This window comes from Polistes fuscatus, unplaced genomic scaffold (assembly GCF_010416935.1).
Source record: "Polistes fuscatus isolate 324 unplaced genomic scaffold, CU_Pfus_HIC Scaffold3, whole genome shotgun sequence".
Lineage (NCBI taxonomy): Eukaryota > Metazoa > Arthropoda > Insecta > Hymenoptera > Vespidae > Polistes > Polistes fuscatus.
Genome location: NW_025113107.1, coordinates 14336880 through 14360671, shown reverse-complemented (window position 1 = coordinate 14360671; position 23792 = coordinate 14336880). Strand labels below are relative to the sequence as shown.

General features: G+C 41.9%; 1 protein-coding gene across 4 annotated transcripts; it reads right to left on the bottom strand.

The window, feature by feature from the left end:
* Window positions 1–381: 381 nt before the first annotated feature.
* On the bottom strand, window positions 382–22069 carry LOC122519769 (protein patched). 4 transcript variants are annotated; one of them, XM_043639448.1, is made up of 11 exons: window positions 21704–22069; window positions 14416–14608; window positions 7281–7470; window positions 6870–6939; window positions 6210–6307; window positions 5907–6120; window positions 4106–4513; window positions 2181–4022; window positions 1602–2090; window positions 1167–1290; window positions 382–1058 (listed from the first exon to the last, which is right to left on the bottom strand). In XM_043639448.1, exons 1-11 carry the CDS (start codon window positions 21965–21967, stop codon window positions 913–915), a joined length of 4038 nt encoding a protein of 1345 aa, XP_043495383.1. In that variant the 5' UTR covers window positions 21968–22069; the 3' UTR covers window positions 382–912. The 4 variants fall into 4 exon arrangements, with proteins under 4 accessions (XP_043495383.1, XP_043495384.1, XP_043495387.1 ...); XM_043639449.1 differs by having other exon boundaries at window positions 382–1055; XM_043639452.1 differs by lacking the exon at window positions 6870–6939 and having other exon boundaries at window positions 21704–21791.
* Between the last annotated feature and the right edge of the window lie 1723 nt (window positions 22070–23792).

Below are 23792 nucleotides of genomic sequence, written 5' to 3'. Positions count from 1 at the left end.
AATGGTTGCGCACGAAGCACGAGATTAACGAGATGTTAAAATACTGAAAATTGTACCATGTTTGTTTTTACAAAATACGATGGTGCATGCATCTATTGTAAAGGCAGTAAAAGATTAATCGACTCTTTGTATTTGAGTTTTTACTATTATAATATATATATATCGAAAGAAAGAAAAAAGAAATTTCAGTCCATGCTAGATATAAAATAAAGAATTAGCAGTATAAACATCTTTGTTTGTATAAATAAATTCATTCTATATTCATTGTATAAAATTAATTGTACTTCCTAGTGTCCTCGCATGCGTATGAACATTGCGCTTACGCAATGATACTTTTTATAAGAAAAATTACGGCAAATTAAAAAGTTGAGAGAGAGCAGGTATTTTCAAAAAGTCTTATTAATGTACATCGTTCTACATAAGAGACACATTCATTCCGACGTTATAATATTCGTTGAATAAATCTAAAAATATTTTCTAGGAAAAAATTCTTTGTCTTAATAGTTACTATAGAATGAATGTACCTTTTTCAATAAAGCAGGTGTCTTCCTATAAGAAACAGAAAATGCTGTACATTAAGAACAAAAGTCTGCTGTACTCTAAATGCGTTATACATATAAACATATATAAATGCACTCATGAAAACATCTATATACAATGTACGTGATTACTGCATATTACAACAAGCAATTATGGATAGTGAATTAGTTCACCGTTTGTTCATTTTCTATAATACTTTCTGTGCTTTAAGAAAATAAAGAAATAATAATAATAATAAGAATTATTATTATTAAGAAAAAAAAAAAATAAGAAAAAAAAGTATAGTAAAAAGTCTATTCTAGTCAGCCTTCTGTATGTTCCCGCTTTGTATGGTATTTTAGCAGCATTTGCTGATCTTCTCGACGTTTGTTATTAGTGTTTGTTCGGATTAGGGTCAAAATCCGATTCAGTATTGGAACCGGAAGACTCGCCTGTATTAACGTTCGCACTGCAGCGTGAGCTCCTTCGGTTGCTGGTGCTCGAGTGCTGGCATTTTTCGCTACGATCCATTCCACCTACAATAATTTTAAATTCTAATTAAAATCTTTCGTTCGATAATGATATTATTTCTTCTTATCTCTCTCACACACAACACAAAAAAGAAAACTATTGGAATAAATACTTACTGGTTAATGGGGTATGAACTTCCACCTTTATGTTAGCTGTGGCAGTAACCTTTGTCGTGATGTGAGAAGTCGATGGCACAGGAGATGTTCGACTAGATCCGCTTGTGTCTGATCCGCTACAATTCTGTTAGTCAAACAAAAGCAAAACACACTTGTTAAGCATGCTATCAGGGGGAGCATTGATATTTCTATCCATAGAAATAAAAGAAAGAGATTATTTAGCATTCTAAGTCAAATGGTAAAGTCGTGTTAAGCAATTTTTCATGGGTTTAAAAACATTCATAATAGTACGCGAAGCAATGAAAAATATTTTGAGAGAGAGAGAGAGAGAAAGAGAGAGAGAAAGAGAGTTTGTGACTTAATAAAATATTATTAAGCCGAAATATCGAATGAATATATTAAAATAAATGGTGAATTTATTTCCAAGAAACATACCTGATTACCACAAGTCGACATCGTCTCGACTTTTAATTCGGGTTGGACGATAATACACGATTCTTGCGCACTGTGCCAGGAATTAGGTTCCTCGGTGATGGTCGTTAACGATGGCTCCGCGTGGAGTCTCGCGTTATCGATTTTATGAGTTCTTCTGGGTGGCGGTGGTGGTTTGGATCTTCTAATGATCGGAGAAGCTGGTGGCGTCGGCGTAGATATGCGATCAGGATGATCGTTCGGTACGATCTCGGCCGAAGGACCGATCAAAGACAATAAGATTGGAAAAAAGAAGAGTCCATTGACAAGGCCGATTCCGATCAAAGAGAGAAGTACCAGGAAGAAATATCGTACAATGAATTCAAAGTCCGAGAAAGCTAACATGACTACTGCCAATAGGGTTGTGAAGGCTCCATGAACAACGGGAGCGTACATGTGTTCCAAGGCCAAACGTATCCTCCTATCTCTACTGCCAACGCTCGTAACAAAACTCTAAAATTATAACGACGAGAAAGGCAATGAGAAACGTAATAATTCGTGTAATGACAGTATATTATTTAAATGGAATACTGTAGTACTTACCAAACAAATATGAACAGTAAAGTGTACGGCTATACCGACACTGACAACGAGGAGGACGGCAGGAACGGCGCTCAGTTTAATTTCGCAAAGTCCCATAAGTCCAAATAATTGTAAAACCACACCAGCGAGAGCAGTTCCCACCAAAAGCGCAGCCCATATGTTCAAAAGAAGTATACCGACAACGATAATACTGGCCCCAAGCGCAGCAAGTAACGCTATGACTAAACAACTTCTCAAATCCATGTATTGTTCCCAAAATAAGAAAGGTATTCCCGATGGAAAATTAGGTAGGCCGCGTTCTTCGAATTTTCTGCACAATTTTCTTACGCTTCCAATCAATTCCGTAATCTCTTGAGTGTCGGTAAGTTTGTGAAGATAAAATGGCATTTGGGCGTAGGTCAGAGGCATACTCTTCGGTATTTTTAATTCGTGATCGTTGGTATAGATCCATTGTCTTGGTTCAGGCCTAAGATTGGCCTGAGAAGCACCGTAAACTAAAGCATCGTTGGAAGCCCAGGCGCTTAAATAATTATAAAAAGCGCGCGGATGAATGATGCCGTCGGAATCGACGAGTCTTACTTGCGTGATCAACGTTTTATCAATCGGATTATCTACGTGGCCCGTCTGCACGAGCAACTTGTAGGCAAGAATTGCCTCGTCACTCGCATTTTTGTACCACCTTTCTTGCGTGATACAACCATTCTTGTAATCCTTGTCGAAGGCATTCTGCAATCCCTTCAGCCAATCTCTGAAGAGGCTAAGCCAGAATTCCGGTAAACCTCCATTGTCGTTCTTAATGACATTCTTTATTCTCATAAAAGCATCGTGATACTCGTATAAGAGTTTTTGGTTATTCGGATATTCGAAATCTCGGCCAGTGACCGCGTACATGTTGTAAAATCCAAAGTGTTTGGCCTGAGCTGCGAGGAAGGCGTGCTCGTTGGAATTTTGAGGAACCAAATCGGTAAGTTCCAAGCCGTCGCTGACCCTCATCGCTTGCCAAATGCTACCAGCGAATACGATAGCTAGAACGAACATGCCGAAAACCTTAGTCGCTGGTCTCGTCACGAACGGAGCATAAGTTTTGGTAGCAAATTTCGTCAAAGAGAAACTGAAACAATCGTCCTGACTGCATCCGGTCAAGGATTCCTCCTCGGTACAGTTTTTGTCGAAGTCGATGTCCATGATATTACCGCCTACCCAAGACTCGTTCTGAGCGTTTTGAGAGGTCAAAATTTGCGTGCAAGTTTCTCGCCTCTCCGGCGGTATAGCTCTCGCTACGGTTTGTTTAGCCATGCCGTTACTTCTCCTCCCGGGATATTTATTTTTGTCGTTTTTCGCTGGCAAACAACAACACAAGATATCCGATCGACCGGATCTACGTCTTCTTAGATCTAAACTGACCATCGCGGGAAATACAAGTAACATGGCAGCAAGATTGAAGAGAAGCAAAATGCCTGCTTGAAGGCAAAATACTCTGAGCGCGGGGATCGGTATCAAGGCCGCAGCAAAGAAGGCCGAGACGTTGCTCAAGCCGGTCAAGAGAACAGAGAGACCCGTTCTCTTGAGAACGACCCCGGTCTGTTCTCCGCTCGGCACTTCATTCACCGATAACTCTGCATACGTGTGCGTTAATAGGAACATATCGTGAACGCCGAGACCCAGCGCTAGAAACGGGACTATTTGCGTGGTGACTGCATTGAAGGGGATCCCAAGTAGGGCACAAAATCCTAAACCAGCGGCAACCGTTGCACCGACCAACATCACGCCAGCTATTCCTACGCCAGACTGAGAACGTACTGGATCTTTCCAACGTAATAACGCTATACCTGCGTATAAAACCTGTAACAAAATACACGTATTAATGTAATTTTAATATATTTTCCATAATCTTAGATAGAAATGAAAATAATCATATAACTCACCATCATAGTGCAACCAATGGAAATTTTCAAAACGGACACTTCGCTGTACTTTCCAAGTATATCGTTCATCGTCGTCGAGCTGAAGGCATACAAATTGTACGACGACGTATTGTTCTCTTCCAAATGTTTCTTCACTTTATTACTGAACTCTCTTTGCCAGGTTTCTAGCACATGAGAAGCCTTTTCCTGTGACCAATCTATATGATGTACCTTGTAGGTATTAGCCAAAAAATCGTACAGTTCTCGTTCGCCCATCAGTTGAACGACCGTTTGCAAAGCTGCTGCTCGTGTTAGGTGACCAGTTTTGTTGTGTTTAGCACCTCCCACGACTAACTCCTCGGGCCAGTGCATATATTTCGCAGCGAATCCGTAACAACCGCCGGTAAGTTCGACTCCTATGTCTGGTTCCTGGAACGAAACGTGTCCTACATTTAAAATCTCAAGGAAAATCTAGGGCGTCAACGCATAGCGAGAAATTCGACCGGATATTATGGCGTCGGCATACCAAACAACGAGGGGAGATGGGTCACGAGAAAATCTTACAAAAGATACTTCATTACTTGAGAGAAAATCTCCCTCGGAGAACATTTTTATCCAAGGACCCCCCCTTTCCCATATTAACCATTAAATGTAATTATCTTAAGTACGGATACGTCGACGTGTTATGAAAATAAAAATCAGCTCATATGACTGACACGTTAATCGCGTAATACATTCGACAAACTTTGTTTTATATAAATAATGTTAGAAAAAATCTGAAGGAATATATTGAATTGTAATCGTTGACCATTACTACTACCTACTTCTCTAACGAAAAAAAAAATGAAATAAACAAAATTCAATGGGAAGGCACATGCATAACACATGTGCAGGATACGGAGGAGCAACGACGAGTAATTTAACGATAGCGAAACGATCGGGTACGTAACGTCCCTCGTACGACCACCAGGGTAGCGCAATAATGACGCACATCTCTCGATTTTATTATTTTAATGCTCGTAGCGGCGCTACCCACACGACTCGCATACTCATCGCTGATTTCGCATGGAAATCATTTCATTCACGGCGCGCACCGGTCTCCTCTTCCTGGCCGCCGCGGCCTATTCGAATCTACAATGTATGTGTGTGTGTGTATGTATGTATGTATATGAGACCTCGTGATTCTTCAAAAAACGACCAATATCATTTAACCCGTATAAAATTCATTCCTACGATCAAATCAAATATATATATTTTATAATATTCAATTTATTTTGTGAATAATGTACAGGTACGAACAAAATTGTCTATTTCGTTCGCACCGTACGGGGGGGCCAATATCTGTGTGGACGTTCAATTAAATATTCATTATTTCCTTTCTTTTTTTTTATCTCTCTTTCTCTCTATATATATCCTCCCTCCAGTTGTAGTAGTCTACATCATGAAGAGGATCCGCATAAGATACCCGCACGATATCAAAGCGAGTCGAAGCCGGCCCCCCTTCTTCCTCACCCTCTCACTCTGCTGAACGTGCACGCAAACGATTGCCACTGTAGTTGAATATTAAACGTATCGGCATGACGTTCCTAACAACAAATCTCACGTACATACGAGGAGTTCCTGCGAAGATTTTCTAAGTTTCTAACGTTTTGTTTCTTAAGCGACCCCATTTTCTTCACGTACCCCCCTTTTTTTTTGTTCCCTATATATTTCATTTATCTAAGAAAAATTCATGAGAATTTCTCGAATAGAATCTATTTGTTCGCGCGAGACCAATAAAAACTTCAATTCCAATCCCACACATAAGTAAAATTGTTTTTACCTGCTGCGACTTCTTGTTGGGTGCGGTTTCCGGGCACTCGGGATCCGTTGGGTCGAGACAGGGTTTGCTCTGGTAGGCATTCGTTATCCCAGCCCTCTTCATGTAGTCCTCGAGCGTCTTGAAGGGAAACATGAATTGCAGTTTTTTCATCTCGTCCAACATACCGGACGGATTGAGATTGGTCCACTGAACGGGCTTGTTCGTCTTTGCACCACTGTCGAATTAAACGAGGAATATTTCGGAACGTTTAGAAATTGGAAATACGATGATTTCTTTTAGTAGAATAATTCAAATAGATCTTACGGTATGTGAACGGGATGTTCGGGGCCTAGAAGTTTACTTCCTTCCCAAAAACAATCCAAAGGTGTAATGATCGCGCATGGTATAATACTATCGAAGATCTGAAAGCAAATAATCGTTCGATATTTCACTCTTTTCTGAAATAACAATAAGAAAAATAAAGAAATGTGACTTTGCGTAGTTAGCTAAGAAATATTTTGATCAAATCCGAGAAATAGAACGTTCGTGGTATTAGATTTCCAAGTAGTCAAAGATATTAGGATGGACCACCTGTTGGGTTCTTGGAAACTCTAATAGGATGGTCAGTATACTAGGTTGTTTCTTCGTATACCTCTGAAGATGTTCGATATATCGAGTTAGAATTATCCTCCAAAATAAACTATTAAAGGAATAATCCAACGTGAGATCAATATAAAAAGATCTCTGCTATTGTTAAAGATTATGCAATAATATTGATCATCGAAAGTGAAGAGAAGGATTAGGAAGAAGAGGGAGAGAAAAGGAGGAGGAGGTGGCTTAGGCTCGGCGTGAATAGGTGAATAAGTATGCGTGTATTCGGGGTGTGCACGTGTATGTATGTATATGTGTGTGTCTGTGTTTAAGAGGGAGAGAAAAGGCTCGTGCTTACGCGTATACATTTATCGTGGTTGTCATTTGAATTACCTGGTCGATGTAGTGCATGTCGAAGTTGGGTATGCTCGGCGCGTAACACATGTCTTTCAGTCTCCACGTGCTGCAAGCGACACGAAACACATGCATTCATGAATACAAGTTTGCATACTCTTAAAAGGCCACGTACGTGCCGATAAGCGGTAGAAAAAATGGTTCACCTCTCTCTCTCTCTCTTTCTCTCTCAAAAAGAAAGGTAAAAGGAAAGAGAGTCTTCTTCTATCGAGTGGTTGAACGGTTTTGCGGTTTCTCAAACTTCGTTCGCTTATCCGACACGCACGTGGCTTTTTGTCATTGGATGTACGAGAAGGCAAGGATCATCAAATGCGTTTTTATTATTATTATTGCGTAACCGCGAATTCGTGCGATGATCGATGAACAAAATTGTTGGAAGGAAAAACTCACATGTCGTAGAGATGTACGGTGGTCTGAGTAGCTGCCTTGAGAATCGCCAAATGTTCTTTCAACGCGGCAGGATGTAGGATGTTTGCCCCGGGATGTCTTGGGGTTTGGATAACGAGCTGATGCGTCGACGGTGCGGCCTCGCCTAATGCTTCCGAAGCGTACTGTAGTTCTTTTTGCAATCTTCCACCTTCTGAAAGTGTACAACAGAATGACGTCTATTTAACAATAAGTGCCAATTAATGTTTTATAATATCTTAATATAGTTAAAACATATTCTTTCTTTCGTTTGTTCTAAAGTATTCGTTCAATTTTTGTACTTCTTAAGTTTTCGAAAGAACGTCATCGTGCAAGCTTGAACTTTTCAAAGCCAAAGATCTATGTATGTACATATGCACCGAGTAGACGACGATTCCTCGAAGAGAAACACATTGGGACACGCGTCCCAGTGTCGTAACGCGCGTTCCTTTGACTTTACGAATATATATATATATATATATATATACCGACAAAAATTCTCCCTCCCGTTGGCAGCGTACCAATAAAAGCTTTCCTCGAAGCAGCCGTAGAAACGACGATGTTGTTGAAAATTCAAAAAAGAATAGAAGAAACCCCCACCCCAAAAAAAAAAAAAGAAAAAAAATCATTCGAAAATATCTATTTCTAAAATCACGCCACTTAAGCGTGTAAAAATACGCGTGTATGCGTTTGTGCGACGTTGAGAAGCCCCCCGACCACCCACACCCTCGATAGATCGCGAACGACGATTTGTAATTAGTCGGTAACTCCCTTGGGAATTACGAGCCTTCGTCGTAAATCATCGTAAATAGATTTAATAACGTCTTTACGACGAGGATACGAAGTTAACGATCGCGAAGATATTGAAATAGGCTATGCCGCTTTTAAAAGCTAATCACCAATCAAGCGAGCTCGATCGACCGACCGAGCATCCCTTGATCGTGCTGCAGTAGTAGTTGTAGTAGTTGTAGTAGTAGTAGTAGTAGTAACGTACGATGATCGTAGCCGGGAGATAGAAATAATTGCAAGATCGGGGGAAGATCTTTAGTATCTTTCAAGTTATCCCTTTGATAATAATGTAAACTGGTATCGAGATACGTAACTCGCTGTATACTAATTATTTAACAACAACAACAACAACAACAACAACAATAACGATTACTACTACTACTATTAAATAAGAAGAAAATCGTGGAAACGTTTGTCATACGTAAATCGTCATTGATCGTGCGAGAGGAGTAAAAGAAAATCAATGGGGGAAGATCCTCGGAATCACGGACGCGAGTCGAATTACTCCAGTAAATAAAATTCCGTTAGCTGGAGAACCGCATCCGGAATATGTACATACGTACGGATGAAATCGTGTTTCCAGTCTGGCTACTGCAAAATAAAGAAGCAAAGCTCATCGAAAAGGCTTTTCTCCCTCTATCTCTCTCTCTCTTTCTTTGGTCAGGAGACCGATCGATGGAGTGAAAGATGAAAGGAAGAAGAAGAAGAAGAAGAAGAAGAAGAAGTAGAGAAAGAGAAGAGAAAAAGAAGAGACTGGATAAGGTAGAAAGAGTAGGAAAAGAGGAGGAGGAGGAGGAGGAGGAGGAGGAGGTGGAAGAGGCAATTGGAAGATACGCATATAAGACTGAAAGTAATGGACGAAGGGCACGAGGATGACGGCTGACGCGGACTACGTTGAGACCCCACCTAGTCAGATTTCACCGTCAAAAATGCCGACGGCGTATTTGCTCGTTCCGCCACGGCGCAGCCTCCGTAGACCACCCGTGTTGTGCTCGCTTCTCAGTGATTCTCAACTTCCTCCTTTCCAATCAACCATTCGATTAAATTATTCCAATTACCTTTTTTTCATTCCTTTCTCCCTTCATTTTGTTGTATACAATTTTGTGTCTATTTATTTTTCACGATAATCTATAATAATTTTGTAATTTTGCTTTACTTTCCTCTCGTATAAGTTTGGAAAATATTCGTTATTATTATTATAAAGGAAAAGTTAGTAAAAAGGGAGGAAGGGAAGGAGGGAGGAAGGAAAGGGCAGTGATTTATCGACTCCGGGGCTCTCTGTAATTATTTCCCCGTCTTCGTATTCCAAAATGGGGGATGATGTTGCTGTTGAAAGAGCAAAAGCAATAGACGCCCGACCGGGCAACTGAACTCGTCGTTCCGGTAATCGACGAAAAGGAAATACGAGGGATACTTTTCGCATTTGATAGTATCCTTCCACGAAAATGACGACATTGTATATTCCACTAGTCGATTATTTTCTCTCTTGCGAAATATTTTCTCTACGAATCTAATTAAATTAACGAAGAGAGGAGAAGGAAACGAAAAGAAGACAAAAATTTACGAAGAAGACACGTTTTATATGGGAGTAGAAATTGGAAGAGGAAGTGGAGGAGGAGGAGGAGGAGGAGGAGAACGGAGAGAAAAAAGAAACTCGTGCGTTCCCGTACCGAGAATGAACAACCGATATTTAACGATAATTTGATGGTGGCCGCGAGGCGAGGCTTGAATCAACAGAGGAAGGGCTTACACGGGGAGATAGAAGAAGAGGAAAAGAGTCGAAAGAAAGGAAAGAACACACACGCGTGCTCGGTGAGAAGAAAGAATCGAATAAAGAGAGCTGGAGGAGGAGGAGGAGGAGGAGGAGGAGGAAGAAGGGAAGAAAAAAAGAGGAGGAAAGCAGGTGCACGCATCGGAGAGATCGACTCGATCTTCATCAAAGATCTTCCAACCCCTGTTGGTCTCTTTGCCCTCTCTCTTTCCTTTTCTTCATTTTCTTTTTTCTTTTTTTTTCCGAATGTTCGCAGAGAAGCAAGCGAACGGTAGCAAACGGTGACGGGGTGGAGCGAAACTCCTTAAATTTCAAACGAGAAGCCACTTAAGACGGACAAGTTGAGACACGACCGGTCGAATCGTTAAAGGGATACTTCTGTCCAATTACCGGTTACACGTTAATTTTGTAATATTACGAGACGAAAGGCGGATCCGGTGGTGCTGGACAACACCGAAACGCGTTTTCCACCCTCGCGAAAAATCATTGCTCGTCCTGGACAAACGCATTGAAGTCTCCTACTCGGCTTACGGATTTTTTTGTTCTTTTCTAACGTATTCCATTAATCGACGAAACGTAGCTTATTATGGATTATGTTTTTATCGATGAACAATTATAAAAAAAAAAATTACGAATTAATGAAAAATCAATTTTTGCAAATGGGACCCACGATATCGGATTTTTATATGATATTTTTCATACCGCGTACGCGTGGACAGTTTTATGGTGTGTGAAAATGTCTATAAAGACACCACGTGCTCGTTCCGTAGAAGAGTACGGCGTCTTCTCCCTATAGAGAATTTCCCATATGACGCAACTATACTCGTCGAGAGCGACCGTATAAGTCGCGTGACCCTTCGCATCTCGTCTTCTTGCTTGTCAGGAAGGTTATTTTTAAGACTTTATCCCCCGAATGTCCTGTAATACGAAACCTCGACGCAGACCATTCAGAAATTCTTTCGATCTAACGATTATCGAGAAAACAGCACAAATTTAATCATCGATTAATTACAAATACCGAGTATTAGATTTTACCAAAGAGGAAGATTTCAAAAAAAAAAAAAAAAGAAAAAAAAAATAAGAAAATTTTGGAAGAAGGAGAACCCCTGTGTAAGTACGTAGACGAGCGTTTTCCAGGTGCCTCGTATTCCGGCGGCGTTACCTTGCGCGCGCGCGCGCGCGCGCGTACCTCACGCTAATTGCCAATTAAACGTCGCGAAAGAGAAGGCACGGATTTTCGCGCAACAGGTCGATCTTCCTTTTTCAACTTATACTCCCACCCTTCGTATCTTCTTCTTCTTTTTCTTTCAAAAAATGCTATTAGAGAAAGCTGCAATGGAAAAGAGAAAACTCGCGAATGAAAATACGATTTCGGGGTTGATGTCCGTCGAGGGAAGGGCAAGAAGAGGGACGCGGAGAGAAGGACGTAGAAGGATCCAGAAAAGGGCTGTTGGTTGTTTCGGTTCGCTGCTGCTACTACTACTACTACTACTACTACTACTACTACTACTACTACTACTACTACTACTACTACTACTACTACTACTACTACTACTCGCTATAAGACTAACAACTCTCTGGTGGCTCTCGTTCCTCTCACTGAACGGCCGACCAAGTTTCGGGAGAGCAAGAACACGTGGAAGATACGCGTGAGCGAGAGAGAAAGAGATGGACTAGGGACTGGGGTAGGGACTGGGGGTAGGGACTGGGGTAGGAACTGGGGTAGGAACTGGGGGATCCGAAGTAGGCTTAGCTCTCTCGGCAGAACTCGGAGACTTGGCTCAGTCGTTGAGGCACGCAGGCCCACCGCTGGTTGGCTGGTTGGGATGGCTTGGCGCACACAGAGAGCACATCGGGCCACCCACCGCGACCATTCACCGGAACCGAGCTCCGTCCAATCTAAGTGGCTCTCATCCGTGTATTCTACCGTCTAGCCTTTCTCAACGAGACCTATTTCTCGGTACACGACATGACGCATTTCTACTCCCATTCCTAACGGTAAGATTCGCGATATCATCTTTCATTCGAGTTTGCTAGCTTAACTTTGTTTATACTAGTTTAAACGTCGCGAATGAATCAATTTAAATAAGGTAGATCGGTTCGATTAAGTTATATAGGGCGACCCTTTTTAAAGTAAGCAATGCGTTGGTCGTACAAACACACACACATATGTGTGCACGGGGAAACACCATTTCAATATGGCTCGAGTAGTGGTCAAGAAATCACGTGTATGTACGTGGGAGTAGTACAACAACAGTAGGGAGTAAAGAGAAGATGAGATCCTCTGTTTATGCAGCCGTCCGTCCGTCCGTCCGCCCGTCCGTCCGGCCGTCCGACGGTCGGGACGACCGTTCGTCGGAACAGCAACAACAACAGATTCCTGGTGGGTCTTTGGACGACGCTCTTCTGACTCTCTTATATCCCCGTTGTGGCCTTACATCTATCTCTTTCTTTCCTTTCCTTCATCTTGCTCCTACCTCTTTCTTTCTCTCTCTCTCTCTCTCTCTCTCTCTTCCTCTTTTTCTTCTTCTTTCTCTTACTCCAAGGCATGGGGGCCTAATGAAGATGTAAGCAGTCAGCCGGCCCCTCGTGCACGGTCGTGGCTTCGTCCTCTGTCTGTCCTTATCACGCCAAAGCTGCGGCCTCCTTGGCCCTATACAGGTCCTTCCAAGAAGGGTAAGACGTTTCCAATACTCCTTTCTCATAAATTATTGTAATTTAACTATTTCAATGAAATTTTGTATAATAATAGATCAACATTTGATACGATGCAAAAATGAAGCTAATGTTCCGTTCCAAAATAAATCATTCGCTATCGTTATTAGCATAATTACGATTGATTAGCAATAGGAAATGGTTGAAAATTGTCGGTTTTCAATTTATAGGGGATATTTGGGTGATTGAAATTACGATGAAAATGAAAATAGATCGATTAGAAATGATCGAGGAAAGAGTAGGTAAATTGTAGAAAGGTGTGGGTAAGAATTCGTGAAAAATGCTGTATCCGACTGGCGAGTGTTCTTCGAAGGTGAGGGCAAAGGGAGCATGCGTATATTTTCTCTCTTTCTTTATCCACCTACGGAGTAGTATAAGCAGAGCGCCGCCTTCTGTTGCATGCGGATGCGTTCAGGAAGAGCCGAGGAAAATAGACCAGAAAGAAAGAGAAGGAAGGAAAGAAAGAGAAAGGAGAGACACGATATGCCGCGTGTGTGCCATTCACATCTTCGTTCAGTTAAAGCAACTTATCGTTCTGGTGCGAGTAAATAAAGCCAATCGAAAGAAGATCGAAATAGACGAACGAAACGAAACGAAACTAACACCGCGGAGAACTAAAACGAGAGCTTTTTCCCCCAAGCTTACATATTTTTATATATTCTGTGTCGAATTTTGCCTTTGTTTTTTGTTATTTCGTTGCAAATGGCGTTGGTAGGACCGCACGTAGCGACGTAAAGCTTCGCGACTCGAATTTACAATCGGCGTTGAGGGAAAAGAGAAAAAGGCTCCGATGTGCTTTGTGTGTGTGTTTGCGTGTGTATCGGTGAGGTAAGAACGCTTCGTGATTGCGCCGGCAAAGCGTTGCGAATTCAGGAGAATGCTTTACGCGTTCTGCTCCTGCCATAAACTTAAACGCGTTTCTAGAGAGAACACAGGCCTCACTCAATCCAGTCTTTCACGGCCGATAGAATCATTACGCTTTGTCCCCAGAGGGTAACTAACTTTCCTCTATCCCTTTTTTTCTTTCGAGAGGGACAAAAAGACGAAGTTAGTTTTCGAAGGAAACAACACGAGGTAACATCGTCATAGAGACGAAAAAAACACTACGCCCGCATATCTTCTCGAAGCTCTCGAGACTCATCAGCTTGCACGTTGTCGTCCCCGTGGTCAGCTTCCGGATATCCGGTACCGATGATGATGATCCTACTATTTGAATTCCTCATTGATCGAGCCGACACTCTCTCTCTTCTCGAGGAACAACACGTATTTCGAATCGTGATCGCTTATCTACCCCATTCGCGACACCTCTCTCTCGCTTAGATTTTTATTTACGTACTCCAACTCGTTTTATTTCTTACCGCGAATCCTTATTGGAGAGACAACAACGTTGATTATTTCGTTAAATAAATTTCTCCTTTTTTTCTTTTTTTTTTTTTTCATACGATGAAACACACTCTGTACATCTATCCGCGGTATATGAGCTAGCAACGGGTGTTCAAATTAACGTTCGAGCCACAGATAAATATAGAGGGCCACCCAGAGGGTAACTAATGTACCGTGTGGTGGGTGTGCGAGACAAAAACAGAGTCAAGGAATATTTCATTTCGTCTCGGTGGTCTTCTCTCTCTCTTATAACTTTTACTCTTCTTTTTGATTTTTTTTTTCTTTTTGTTTTCCGACCTCCCCACCGAGTCACCCTTTGTCACCCCACCACCCCCTAATACTCTTATATCTCTTTTTCCTTTCGAGGAAGCCATTTAGTTTTTCATTTATCCTTACGGGCCGATAATAAAATCAGCCCCTGTAGAATAGTAGTAGTTTAACCGTTTTGTAGCGGAGACTTACCCTGAACCCAAAGTTGTTCGACCTTGCTGTGTACTTGTACCGACTTTAAAGCGACACAAAAGGTTGCCAAAGCGAGTATGGCAACGAAGAGGACCTTCCCCGCGTGCCTCTGCAGGAAGTAGCCGAGCTGACTCAGCTGGTCCTGCAATCGAGCCCTGATCCATACTACTGACCTCTGTCCTTCCGCCTTGCCCTGAAAAATAAACGAAATTCCGTTAGATTATCGTCGAGTCATCGATTCAAACGAAAAGGACAACGTCGAATAGAATAAAATATGAAAATCGAATAATAATTTTGAAATTCGAAAATGGGTTTAAGGTAGCCAAAGATGAAGTACGATGAATTCGCGTGATTTTTTGGTGGAAGTCTTCGGGGAAAAGGCACGCACAAGAAAAAGGAGAGAGGAAGGGTGGGCAGAAGAGAAGAGGACGGGTGGTGGTGAGGTGGAACGGCAGCCAGAGCGTTTTAAATTGGCCGCGTGGGCTTTGACGATGATAAGTGGCGGGCCGCGCATTATACGTGGCTGTTGTACGTGCAACGGCAGCAACGTTGCTTGCTTGCTTGCTTGCTTGCTTGCTGCTTCCTCGAAAGAAAGACGTATTATTTATTGTATCCCAAAATTAGGTCCCTTATTTGTGATTTAACGACGTAATATCAAAGAACAATTTTAACTGACGATGACAGCCAAGTACAAAATGATGACGTCGTTTCCAACGACGAGTCAAATTAGTTTGAAAACTAATCAAGAAGAATTAGAAAAAAGATGAAGAAGAAGAAGAGGAGGAGAAGGAGGAAGAGGAAGAGGAAGAGGAGTAGGTGGAAGAGGTGGAGAAAGAAGAAGAATATACGAGAGTATAGTAATCCTTAGGAATTACGACATAGGTCATGAACCCTGAAAAGGGATGGAAATATAGGGTGTTTGAGAAAGACAAAAGAGGAAGAAGAGGAGCTCGCAAGCAACATTGCGAGCGGCAACGTTGCGCTGTAGTACCTGGTGGCCGGTCTGACAATGTGCATCGTGGACCACCCGCAACAATACCTATCTCTACCGGGCCTATACTGAGAGACGGAGATAGATAGATAGAGAAAAAGGGCTCGCGATGGAAACTTTCTTCCTCTTTCTTCAAATCCTCCTCAAATGGAAAATCTTAAATAAGACGTGCTCGGAATGGGGTAAGCAAACACTCTCGTTGCTCCTGAGATCGGGAACAAAAAAATGTAGGGTGAATAATAATAAGAAGAAGGATGGTTTGAAGAATTTGCTCGTTGGTCAGATTTTCTTTTGGAATCGCGAAGATATAATGGCGCATAAGTAAACGAAAATTTGGATTATGCGCGTTTACGTATCTCGGGGCGGTAGCAGCGTGGGTATCGGATAGCAAGGTTTTCCAGCCAATTAACTCGGGTGCCGCGGGCGCATGGGCCCGAGTAACTCTAGACGCATGGACAATCCGCCGTCGACCACATGGCCTCGGGGGATGAGAATGGGGGGGGTTGTTGCCGATGAAAATCACTCTCCATCCTTCTTTATTTCCTCCTCTTCCTTGTTTCACCTTCTCCTATCCAGATGAGATGCAAATTATCCTCCAAGCTTCTTAGTTTAAGTGGAAAATGCCCACCCATCGGTTTCGAGAGATATCATCTGTTTTTTTTTTTTTTTGCTAAATAAAGAAAACGATGTTCATTGATTCGTTCGAGTATAATAACCGTTTACTCGAATTTTTCTTTGAACGATTTAGAAAAGGTAAACTCGTCTCTCTTCTAGGATACGGTAGGACACGTGCTACGAGACGAGCTTACGAACATTGCGTCGTACAAGGCATAACGAGGTATAACAAGGCATAAAAGAAAGATGACGAACGTTACGGCCAGAGATTTCGAATGAAAGTAAGAGAGAAAGAAAGAGCCTCGGATACTTAACGAATTTATGTTATTCGTACCTTTAATGTTTTTTATGGCGCGACACAAACTGCGCGGAGAGATAGCAGACAGCATAACAGGATCTTATGTCAACGACGGTGGTCTCCGCGCCACGAGGTTGTAATATGTAGATACTGTCCAGCACGAGAAGCCCCATAAAGCCCGCGGGGACCACTTACGGAAAAAAGAGGGCCTCCTCCTCCTCCCGCCACCTCTCAACCACTTCTTCTTCTCTTCTCTTCCCTTCTCTTTTATCCTACTCGCAACACAAATAAGAAAAAGAGAGAGAGAGAGAGAGAGAGAGAGAGCAAACTAGTTGCCTTTATATAGTTTATTGAGTTCTCTTTTCGTCGCACGGTATTCGCACGCGCGCGAATTAAAAATAAAATTTACAAATAAATATTTGAGATCGTTTGAGTTTTCTCAGTAACACAATCTCCAAAGATATCTATTTATTCGTAGAATATGCTTGAAAAAGAAAGTCAAATAAGATGACTGTGTCTGTGTTTGTGCGCGCGTGCAATTGGTGTTCTGTTGTGTTACCCCAGAGTGCTGTTGCATACTACACGCGACTCCTTGGGATAAACGAATAGCTTCTTGCGGTAGGTACGGCTCGAAAGTGTCTGCAAGAAACTCGATCCGACTGGCGCTCTAATCGGCCCAAGAATTCCACGGCGATGTCTATTCGAAAGGAAAACCTTCTCTCGGATTCAACTAACGCGAAGGATCCTACTTTGCTACCCTTAAATCGAAATCTCTTTCTCTCTCACTCTCTTTCAGCACTTATGAACAAAACCAAGAATAGATGGAAGGCGAATAGGTCTCGTTTATCATTTTCCTTTTTCCTCCTTCCTTCTCTTAATAGGCGGAAAAAAACTTTTTTTTATTCATCGAAAGTGGGCGGGCGACAACTATCCTTTGTCAAGGATCAAAAGAATTTTCGTTTACGCATCGATTACTTATATTTCGTTTCCGTGCTTTTACAACACAACCGACACTAAGAGAGAGAGAGATTTTGGTAAAGTGTGTTGAACACTCCTGATGCCATTTCCTTGAAAAATGCCGAAAAAGTTGAAGACTAATGATGAAGGATGAAGGTTCCTGTACCGGAACGAATAAAGTCATTTCTATTAAAGAATTTGTGTCGAAAAGTGATGATAGAAGTGTTTTCCATTTTGATGGACATCTTTCTCTCTTTTTTTTATCTTCTTTTGACTCGATGAAAATGAAGGAAATGTCGTTTTTCTCCCTTTCATGTCAAATCAATTTGAAAAGCTTGGTTAAAAGGGATGAAAGTAGGTACGTTTTTCTATCTCTTTTCGGTATCATACTTCCCTTAGATATTCTTTCTCCTGGTAGGTATTATTAGTGTGTTTGAAGCCTCACACGTCGTGTCGGTGCCCTTTAATCTCGACCAAGAGGGCGCGTCGCGTCGCGGCGCAACATGCGTGAATGGTCGGCATTGTGTGTGTGTGTGTATATGTGTCTCTGTGTGTGTGTGTACGTATGCTTTAAAGCGATGCTTTTCGACTGCCAGAAATGAAACCACCACAATTATGAAATTACAAATGCACCCATAAGTGCATAAATCAGAAATTTAGCAGAAAAACATGAAAAAAATTACAACGAGAAGAGAAAAAAAAAGAATACAAAATGCATGAAATTCTATCTCAATTGAAGTAATAAAAGTGTTGAATGATTCGGTATCATGCATACGCGCAAATGTATGTATGCATCATGCTACATCATCGCAAACATACGAGTGAACGGTAAGGGGTCGAGGTCAGTGCCTGAAGCACAGTACAGCAGAGTGAACGTAAACAACAAATTCGAATATCCCCCCCGCACTTTTAAATTTCTCGTTTGGTCAATATAACTAAATGTTCTTTTTTTTTTTAAACAATTCTTCTTTCCCCATATCATCACATAAGATATTACGAGTTAATCACGATTTCAACGAGGTTGATCGAGCATTGTTTATTTTTTACATTTGTGCATTTCACGTTACTTCAGATGCAATGATAAAATATTATTGAAAGATTGATAAAAATGATTAATAAGACAAACTCGCGAATTAGATTTGAATGTATCATCGAGTTTGGTAAGAACAAAGTAAAATAGAAGGATAAAGAGAGAGAGAGAGGGAGAGAGAAGGAGATACGCGAAGACTGACGTGTTTTTGGCTCGGCACGCGTGTACGAGAAAAAGAGAGAGAAAGAAGGAGAGAAGGAAGGCCAGTGCCCGTAACTGACTGACTCATCTGCGATGAACGCGAGTCACGAACCTAAAGAGAAACAGAGAGAGAGAGAGAGAGAGAGAGGAGGAGATCAAAGAGAAATATATATAAAAGGATAGAGAGAAGGGGGAGAGGGGAGGAAATACGAAGCACGGCTTTCTTTCGAGAAACTCTCCAAGGGTGTAAAAAAAAGTGGAGCAACGACCTCGAATTTGATTTTTTTTTTTCCTTCTTTTCTGGATACGCATCATCGTCTTTCTTCTTCTTCCTTTCTCGGATAGGTGAGAGAAAGCGAGAGAGAGAGAGAGAGAGAGAGATGTGGATACATTAAAATACTGTTGGCTACTGGTCCAGTAAAGATTGTGCAATCGTACAAGCAAACGATTAAAACAGGAGCAAATGTTTTGCTCATTTCAAATACGGATAACTTAACTCGAAGGCAATCAAACGTTGATCTGTGTGTGGCCTAACATATTAACTATGAAAAAGAGAGAAAAGTCATCTTCTATCCTAAGAGAGTCTACATCTTTATCGTTTTCTTATTATTATTATTATTATTTTTCTTACTTTTCTCTTCCTTCTCCTTTTCATACTCTTCTTCTTTTTCTGAATGATCGAACGTATTTAAATGCCTGCCTCTATAAAACGTACCGACTTATCCTTTCCCCCCACTCCCCCCCCTCTCTCTTTCTCTGTTTCTCTCTTTCTGTTTCTCATTCTCGCATATTCTTTTCCTTATACGCGTATGAACATATATATATACGTTTTATATACTAAAAAGTTCTTTGAACGGGTTTAAGGGGCTTTACAATTTTTCAAAGCATCCCTTATGAATACTACTATTGATACAAAATGTACTAATAGGAACATTGCATTACCAGTCTTATAGATCATTTCTAAATGGAACGATAATTTGTGTTTTATTTTTTCAAGGTCTCATATTAGATGAAAAATATAAATGATCGCATTTGTATAAATGTCTTAATTTAAATGATCTATTTAGAAAAATTTGATATAAAATAAAGCAATGTCGTTGATCGATATTACGAAATAGAAATGAATCAACGGCAGCAATGATTTTCGGAGATGTCGCGAATGCATATTTCAGAATCGAAAAGAAACTGGTTTCCCTGAAAGAACGCGACGTCGGACCGCCATTCGAGAAAGAAAGAAATTCTTAATTGGAATCCTAGGAAGGGAAGGGAAGGGAAGAGTAGGGAAGGGAAGGGAAGGGAAGGGAAGGGAACGTAGAAACGAGATTCATTCTACTTAACGATTCTCCTAGATCTTATCAATTTCTGATGGAACGCAACGAGCGCGTAAGCTCCAAACACGGGAAAAGGGTTCAAAGAAATGTAGAAAGATTCAAAATGACTCGATGAAAAAAATATCATTTTTACGAGGATGCACTTGAATGAGAATAAGACGCACAAAATTCCACGTTTTACGATTCACTGGAAAGGAAAAGAAAAAAAAAAACAGAGAGAGAGAGAGAGAAGAAAAAGGGAAACAAATGATCAGAGAAAGGTGAGGTTAGGATGTCTCAATCGCAATTTTGATAGATTCGTTCGGAAAATATAAAGCAACCACACACAGAAGGGAAGAAGAAGAATAAGAAAAAGAAGAAGAAGAAGAAGAAGAAGAAGAAGAAGAAGACGAAGGTAATAGGACGTTTTCGTTGCTCGAAGAAAATTCCAAGAAAAGTCGAGCGGAGGTGGAGGCCTCCTCAGCTTCAGGGAGGTCCGAGCATCGTAAAAGACGTTTGTGGGATGGGAGAAAGAGAGAAAAGAAGACCCCGACTCCTTCGAAAGGCGATACGCTTCGTTCCCGCTTCGCACGCCGTGTACACATTTTCGTCGATCTTTCTTGCCACGAAAAAGAGAAAGAGAGAGAGAGAAAAATAAGATAAACCAGGAAGAAGGAACTCCTTGAAGGATTTAGACAAATAGATAAGAATTGATGAGAAATTATGATGCCTATTCTCTATTTCTTATTAACCCTTTGCACTCGAGCGGCGCCGATACGGCGCCCGGGCCGGTTTCAAGCGTCTACTCAAGCAAAACTAATTACAGAGCGTAGTATTTATCAAAGTTTGTTTCTTTTTCGACATATAAATGAATAAACCGATGATATTTTATTATTTCTATACGTTTGTTCCTTTATAAATGTTTTTAAAAAGTACCTGTAAAATGTCTACTTAATTTGGTCGAAATCGTATCGAGTGCAAAGGGTTAATTTCTATATTAAAAGAAGAAGAAAATGAAAAAGAAGGACAAGTTCACTCGAATCGGTTGTTAAATCCCGAACGGGAAGTCGAGCAGTTCGAGCCAATCTTCCGCATCCTTCTCTTTCTCTTTCTTTCTTAGGTTCTCTTCTTAGAGAGTCCAATAGCCGCAAACGTCGACGAAAGACTGTTCACTGGACCACCAGCGTGTGTGAAAGTTTACAGCTAGTCGAGAGTCTCTCTCTCTCTCTCTTTTTCTCTCTTTTCTTGACGCGCTAGCGGACCCAGGGATTGCGCTTTCTATCTTCTTTTCTTCGTATTTCTTTGTAAAATAAGAATACTATACTCGGTTCTCGTACTACGCTCCAGCACTCGTCCACCCTTCCTATTCTTGCTCCTACCGTTGTTATTGCTATTGATGATGGTGCGCAGTTGTTAGGCTATGCTGTTGCTTTAGTTGCTTTAGTTGCTGCTGTTGCTGTTGTTGCTGTTGCAGTTTAGTTGTTGCTGCTCGTTCTCGGTGAACGATCTCGAAAGGCGCATTCGGTTCTTCAAACGGCCCGCTTTAATCGTCGATCCAAGATATCGTAACGCTTACCTTCGTGGAAAGGTAACGGCGCCGTTCCGGTAAACGACCGATATAATTTGCATCGAATTCATATCCTTATCTTTTTTTTTTTCTTATAGCGGTGATGTGCTCTTAACGTATTATCTATATATCTAGATACTTTTTACTATTTTTCTAGATCTTCATTTCTAGATCTCCGACATTTCGAGGAAAAAGACGTCATAAAGAAGAAGAAGAAGATGAGGAGGAAGAGGAGAGAGAAAGAAATAGAAAATGAAAAGTTTTACGCGCGAGTTAATTAATTGAAAGGTTTGTTTTGAAATAAAAATTCTAATAAAACCTTTTCGAGTTGATCCAAAGCGATGGCAGCGTCGGTCCAGCTTGGCCTAACGTAAAGATCGGATTGGTGACGTCGTTTGTTGCTGTCGGCGACGGCCTTAGCGTAATTTTCGCAACGATGTGGATTTCCATTTAACGGTAAGGTCGTAGTCGCGGTCGTCGTCGCCGTCGTAGTCGCCGTCGTCGACGAGGAAGAGGACGACGACGTCTGCGAGACGGAAGGCCGTCCCGCTAGGATCCCTGTTGGGCCGAACGCAGAAACCATGATCCGTCATGCATTCGTCTCCAACACCTCTCGCACTCTTCGACTATTTTTAAATATCCACTGTCACCACTATCTATCACCACTATCTCACCACCTTGACTCTACCCACACCTTCACCTTTTACACGAGATTTCGACCAAGTTCGGTGCTGATTGGAGAAAGAAAAAGAAAAAAAAAGAACACCTCGACAATGCGTCGTTTTGTTCGAATCGATTGAAATTCCCGCCAATACGACCTTATATTTACGTAACGTAACCGCGCGAAAACGTATAATATATTTCACTAAATCCTTGTGTTAAATTGATATTCACTTATTGTTTTATCTGTTTCCTCGTATATAACCCTTTGGAATATAATTTATTTGTTGATTAGTTTTGCACTATACGTAGAACAGGTTGCACTTTGTAGAGAACGGAAAACAACACACGCGCGTTAACACCAGATAAATAAAATCGAGTTCGACGAAAATCGGACGAAGAAATAGAAGAAGAAAAAAAAGTAGAAACGTTGGCGTTGTCAGCGTCGTCGGCGTCGGCGTCGTCGTCCTCGTCGTCGTCCTCGTCCTCGTCCTCGTCGTCGTCGCCGTCTTCGTCGTCGCACGAGGAACGCAGAGAAAGAGCTTGCTCCCGCATATAGATTAGCTGCTCGTACCGCTGCCCGAGCGTAAATACGAGCGTGCACCTCTCTTTTCTTCCTCCCTGGGCTTGTGCACTCCCCCTCTCCCGGTTGTTCTTTACGTTAACCCTTCTCTTCTTCCTCTGTTGTTCTCCCTCCCTCGCGGGTTCCTTCTCGGGGTCTCTTCTCTTTCCTTCCTTCGGACTTAGCCGCTGGGTTTCGTCGCCGCCGCCGTCGGGATTCGCCGCCGCCTTCGGGATTCGCCGCCGTCGGGATTCGCCGTCGTCGGGATTCGTCGTCTCGATTCACACGGACACGAGCCGTGCGGCGCGCGCGCACACGCGAGGAGGACTGTTTTGAAATATCGCGCGACCACCGTGAAGCTATCCGCAGCTCGTTTTCGCGCGAAACACGGAGCGCGCGCAACAGAGATATACGGAACAACACCACGTGCTTCTCGCTAACTTTATCCAACAACACCCTACTACTATCTTTATTTATTTCGAATGCTAATTCTCCAAACAAACTCGTAACTATGTTTATTCTGCCAAGGAACATCCGGTTCACGCACATAGGCGTAAGATTACTCTCTTAACAGTGGCACGCGCCCGCCTCTCGTATCGTCAACAGCAGGCGAAGAAAGAACAAGAACGAGAGTGTTCCACGGTCCACCGACGGACACTCTATCTCTATCTTTTTCTCTCTACCACCGAGTTATCACGTCTTCCTTCTTCTTCTTCTTCTTCTTCCCCCTCTCGGTCGATCCCTCCACGTCTTTCTCTCTTTCTTTTGATGCTTCTCGCCTCCACCTCCTCTCTGCCAGCTAAAGTAATATTCTTCCCCCGGGATCTGATTTTCTTCCTTTTCCTCGTGTGATCCTCGTTGTCGTCCTCCTCGTCCTCGTCGTTACTATTACCAGATACCGAGGTGGACGACCGCCGCTTAGAGCAGTCTAAGTCCGTACTAAACGAAATCCGCTGCCACATTTCTTTCTTGGCCTGCGCCGGCCATAGCGATGGGTCGTCCCCACTCCAGCACCAGAGCGTGATCGGCCGTGAGAATACACAGGACCGTACGTACTTCTATCGAATACCCAATACTATTTACAACACTACCGATATTCCCCTTTGCCTAATCTTTTTTTACTTATCCTATTATAAAGAATGTTTCAAGTTTATATTTTACAACTTGTCGATGAATAATCATGCCG

Excerpts from the sequence above, each read along its gene's own strand:
- LOC122519769 (XM_043639448.1), bottom strand. The coding sequence starts at position 21,967 with ATGGTTTCTGCGTTCGGCCCAACAGGGATCCTAGCGGGACGGCCTTCC. Across the intron at positions 14,609-21,703 it reads CTTTGGATCAACTCGAAAAG|GGCAAGGCGGAAGGACAGAG; the intron begins GTTTTATTAGAA and ends TTTATTTTTCAG. Across the intron at positions 1,291-1,601 it reads TGTCGACTTGTGGTAATCAG|AATTGTAGCGGATCAGACAC; the intron begins GTATGTTTCTTG and ends TTTGACTAACAG.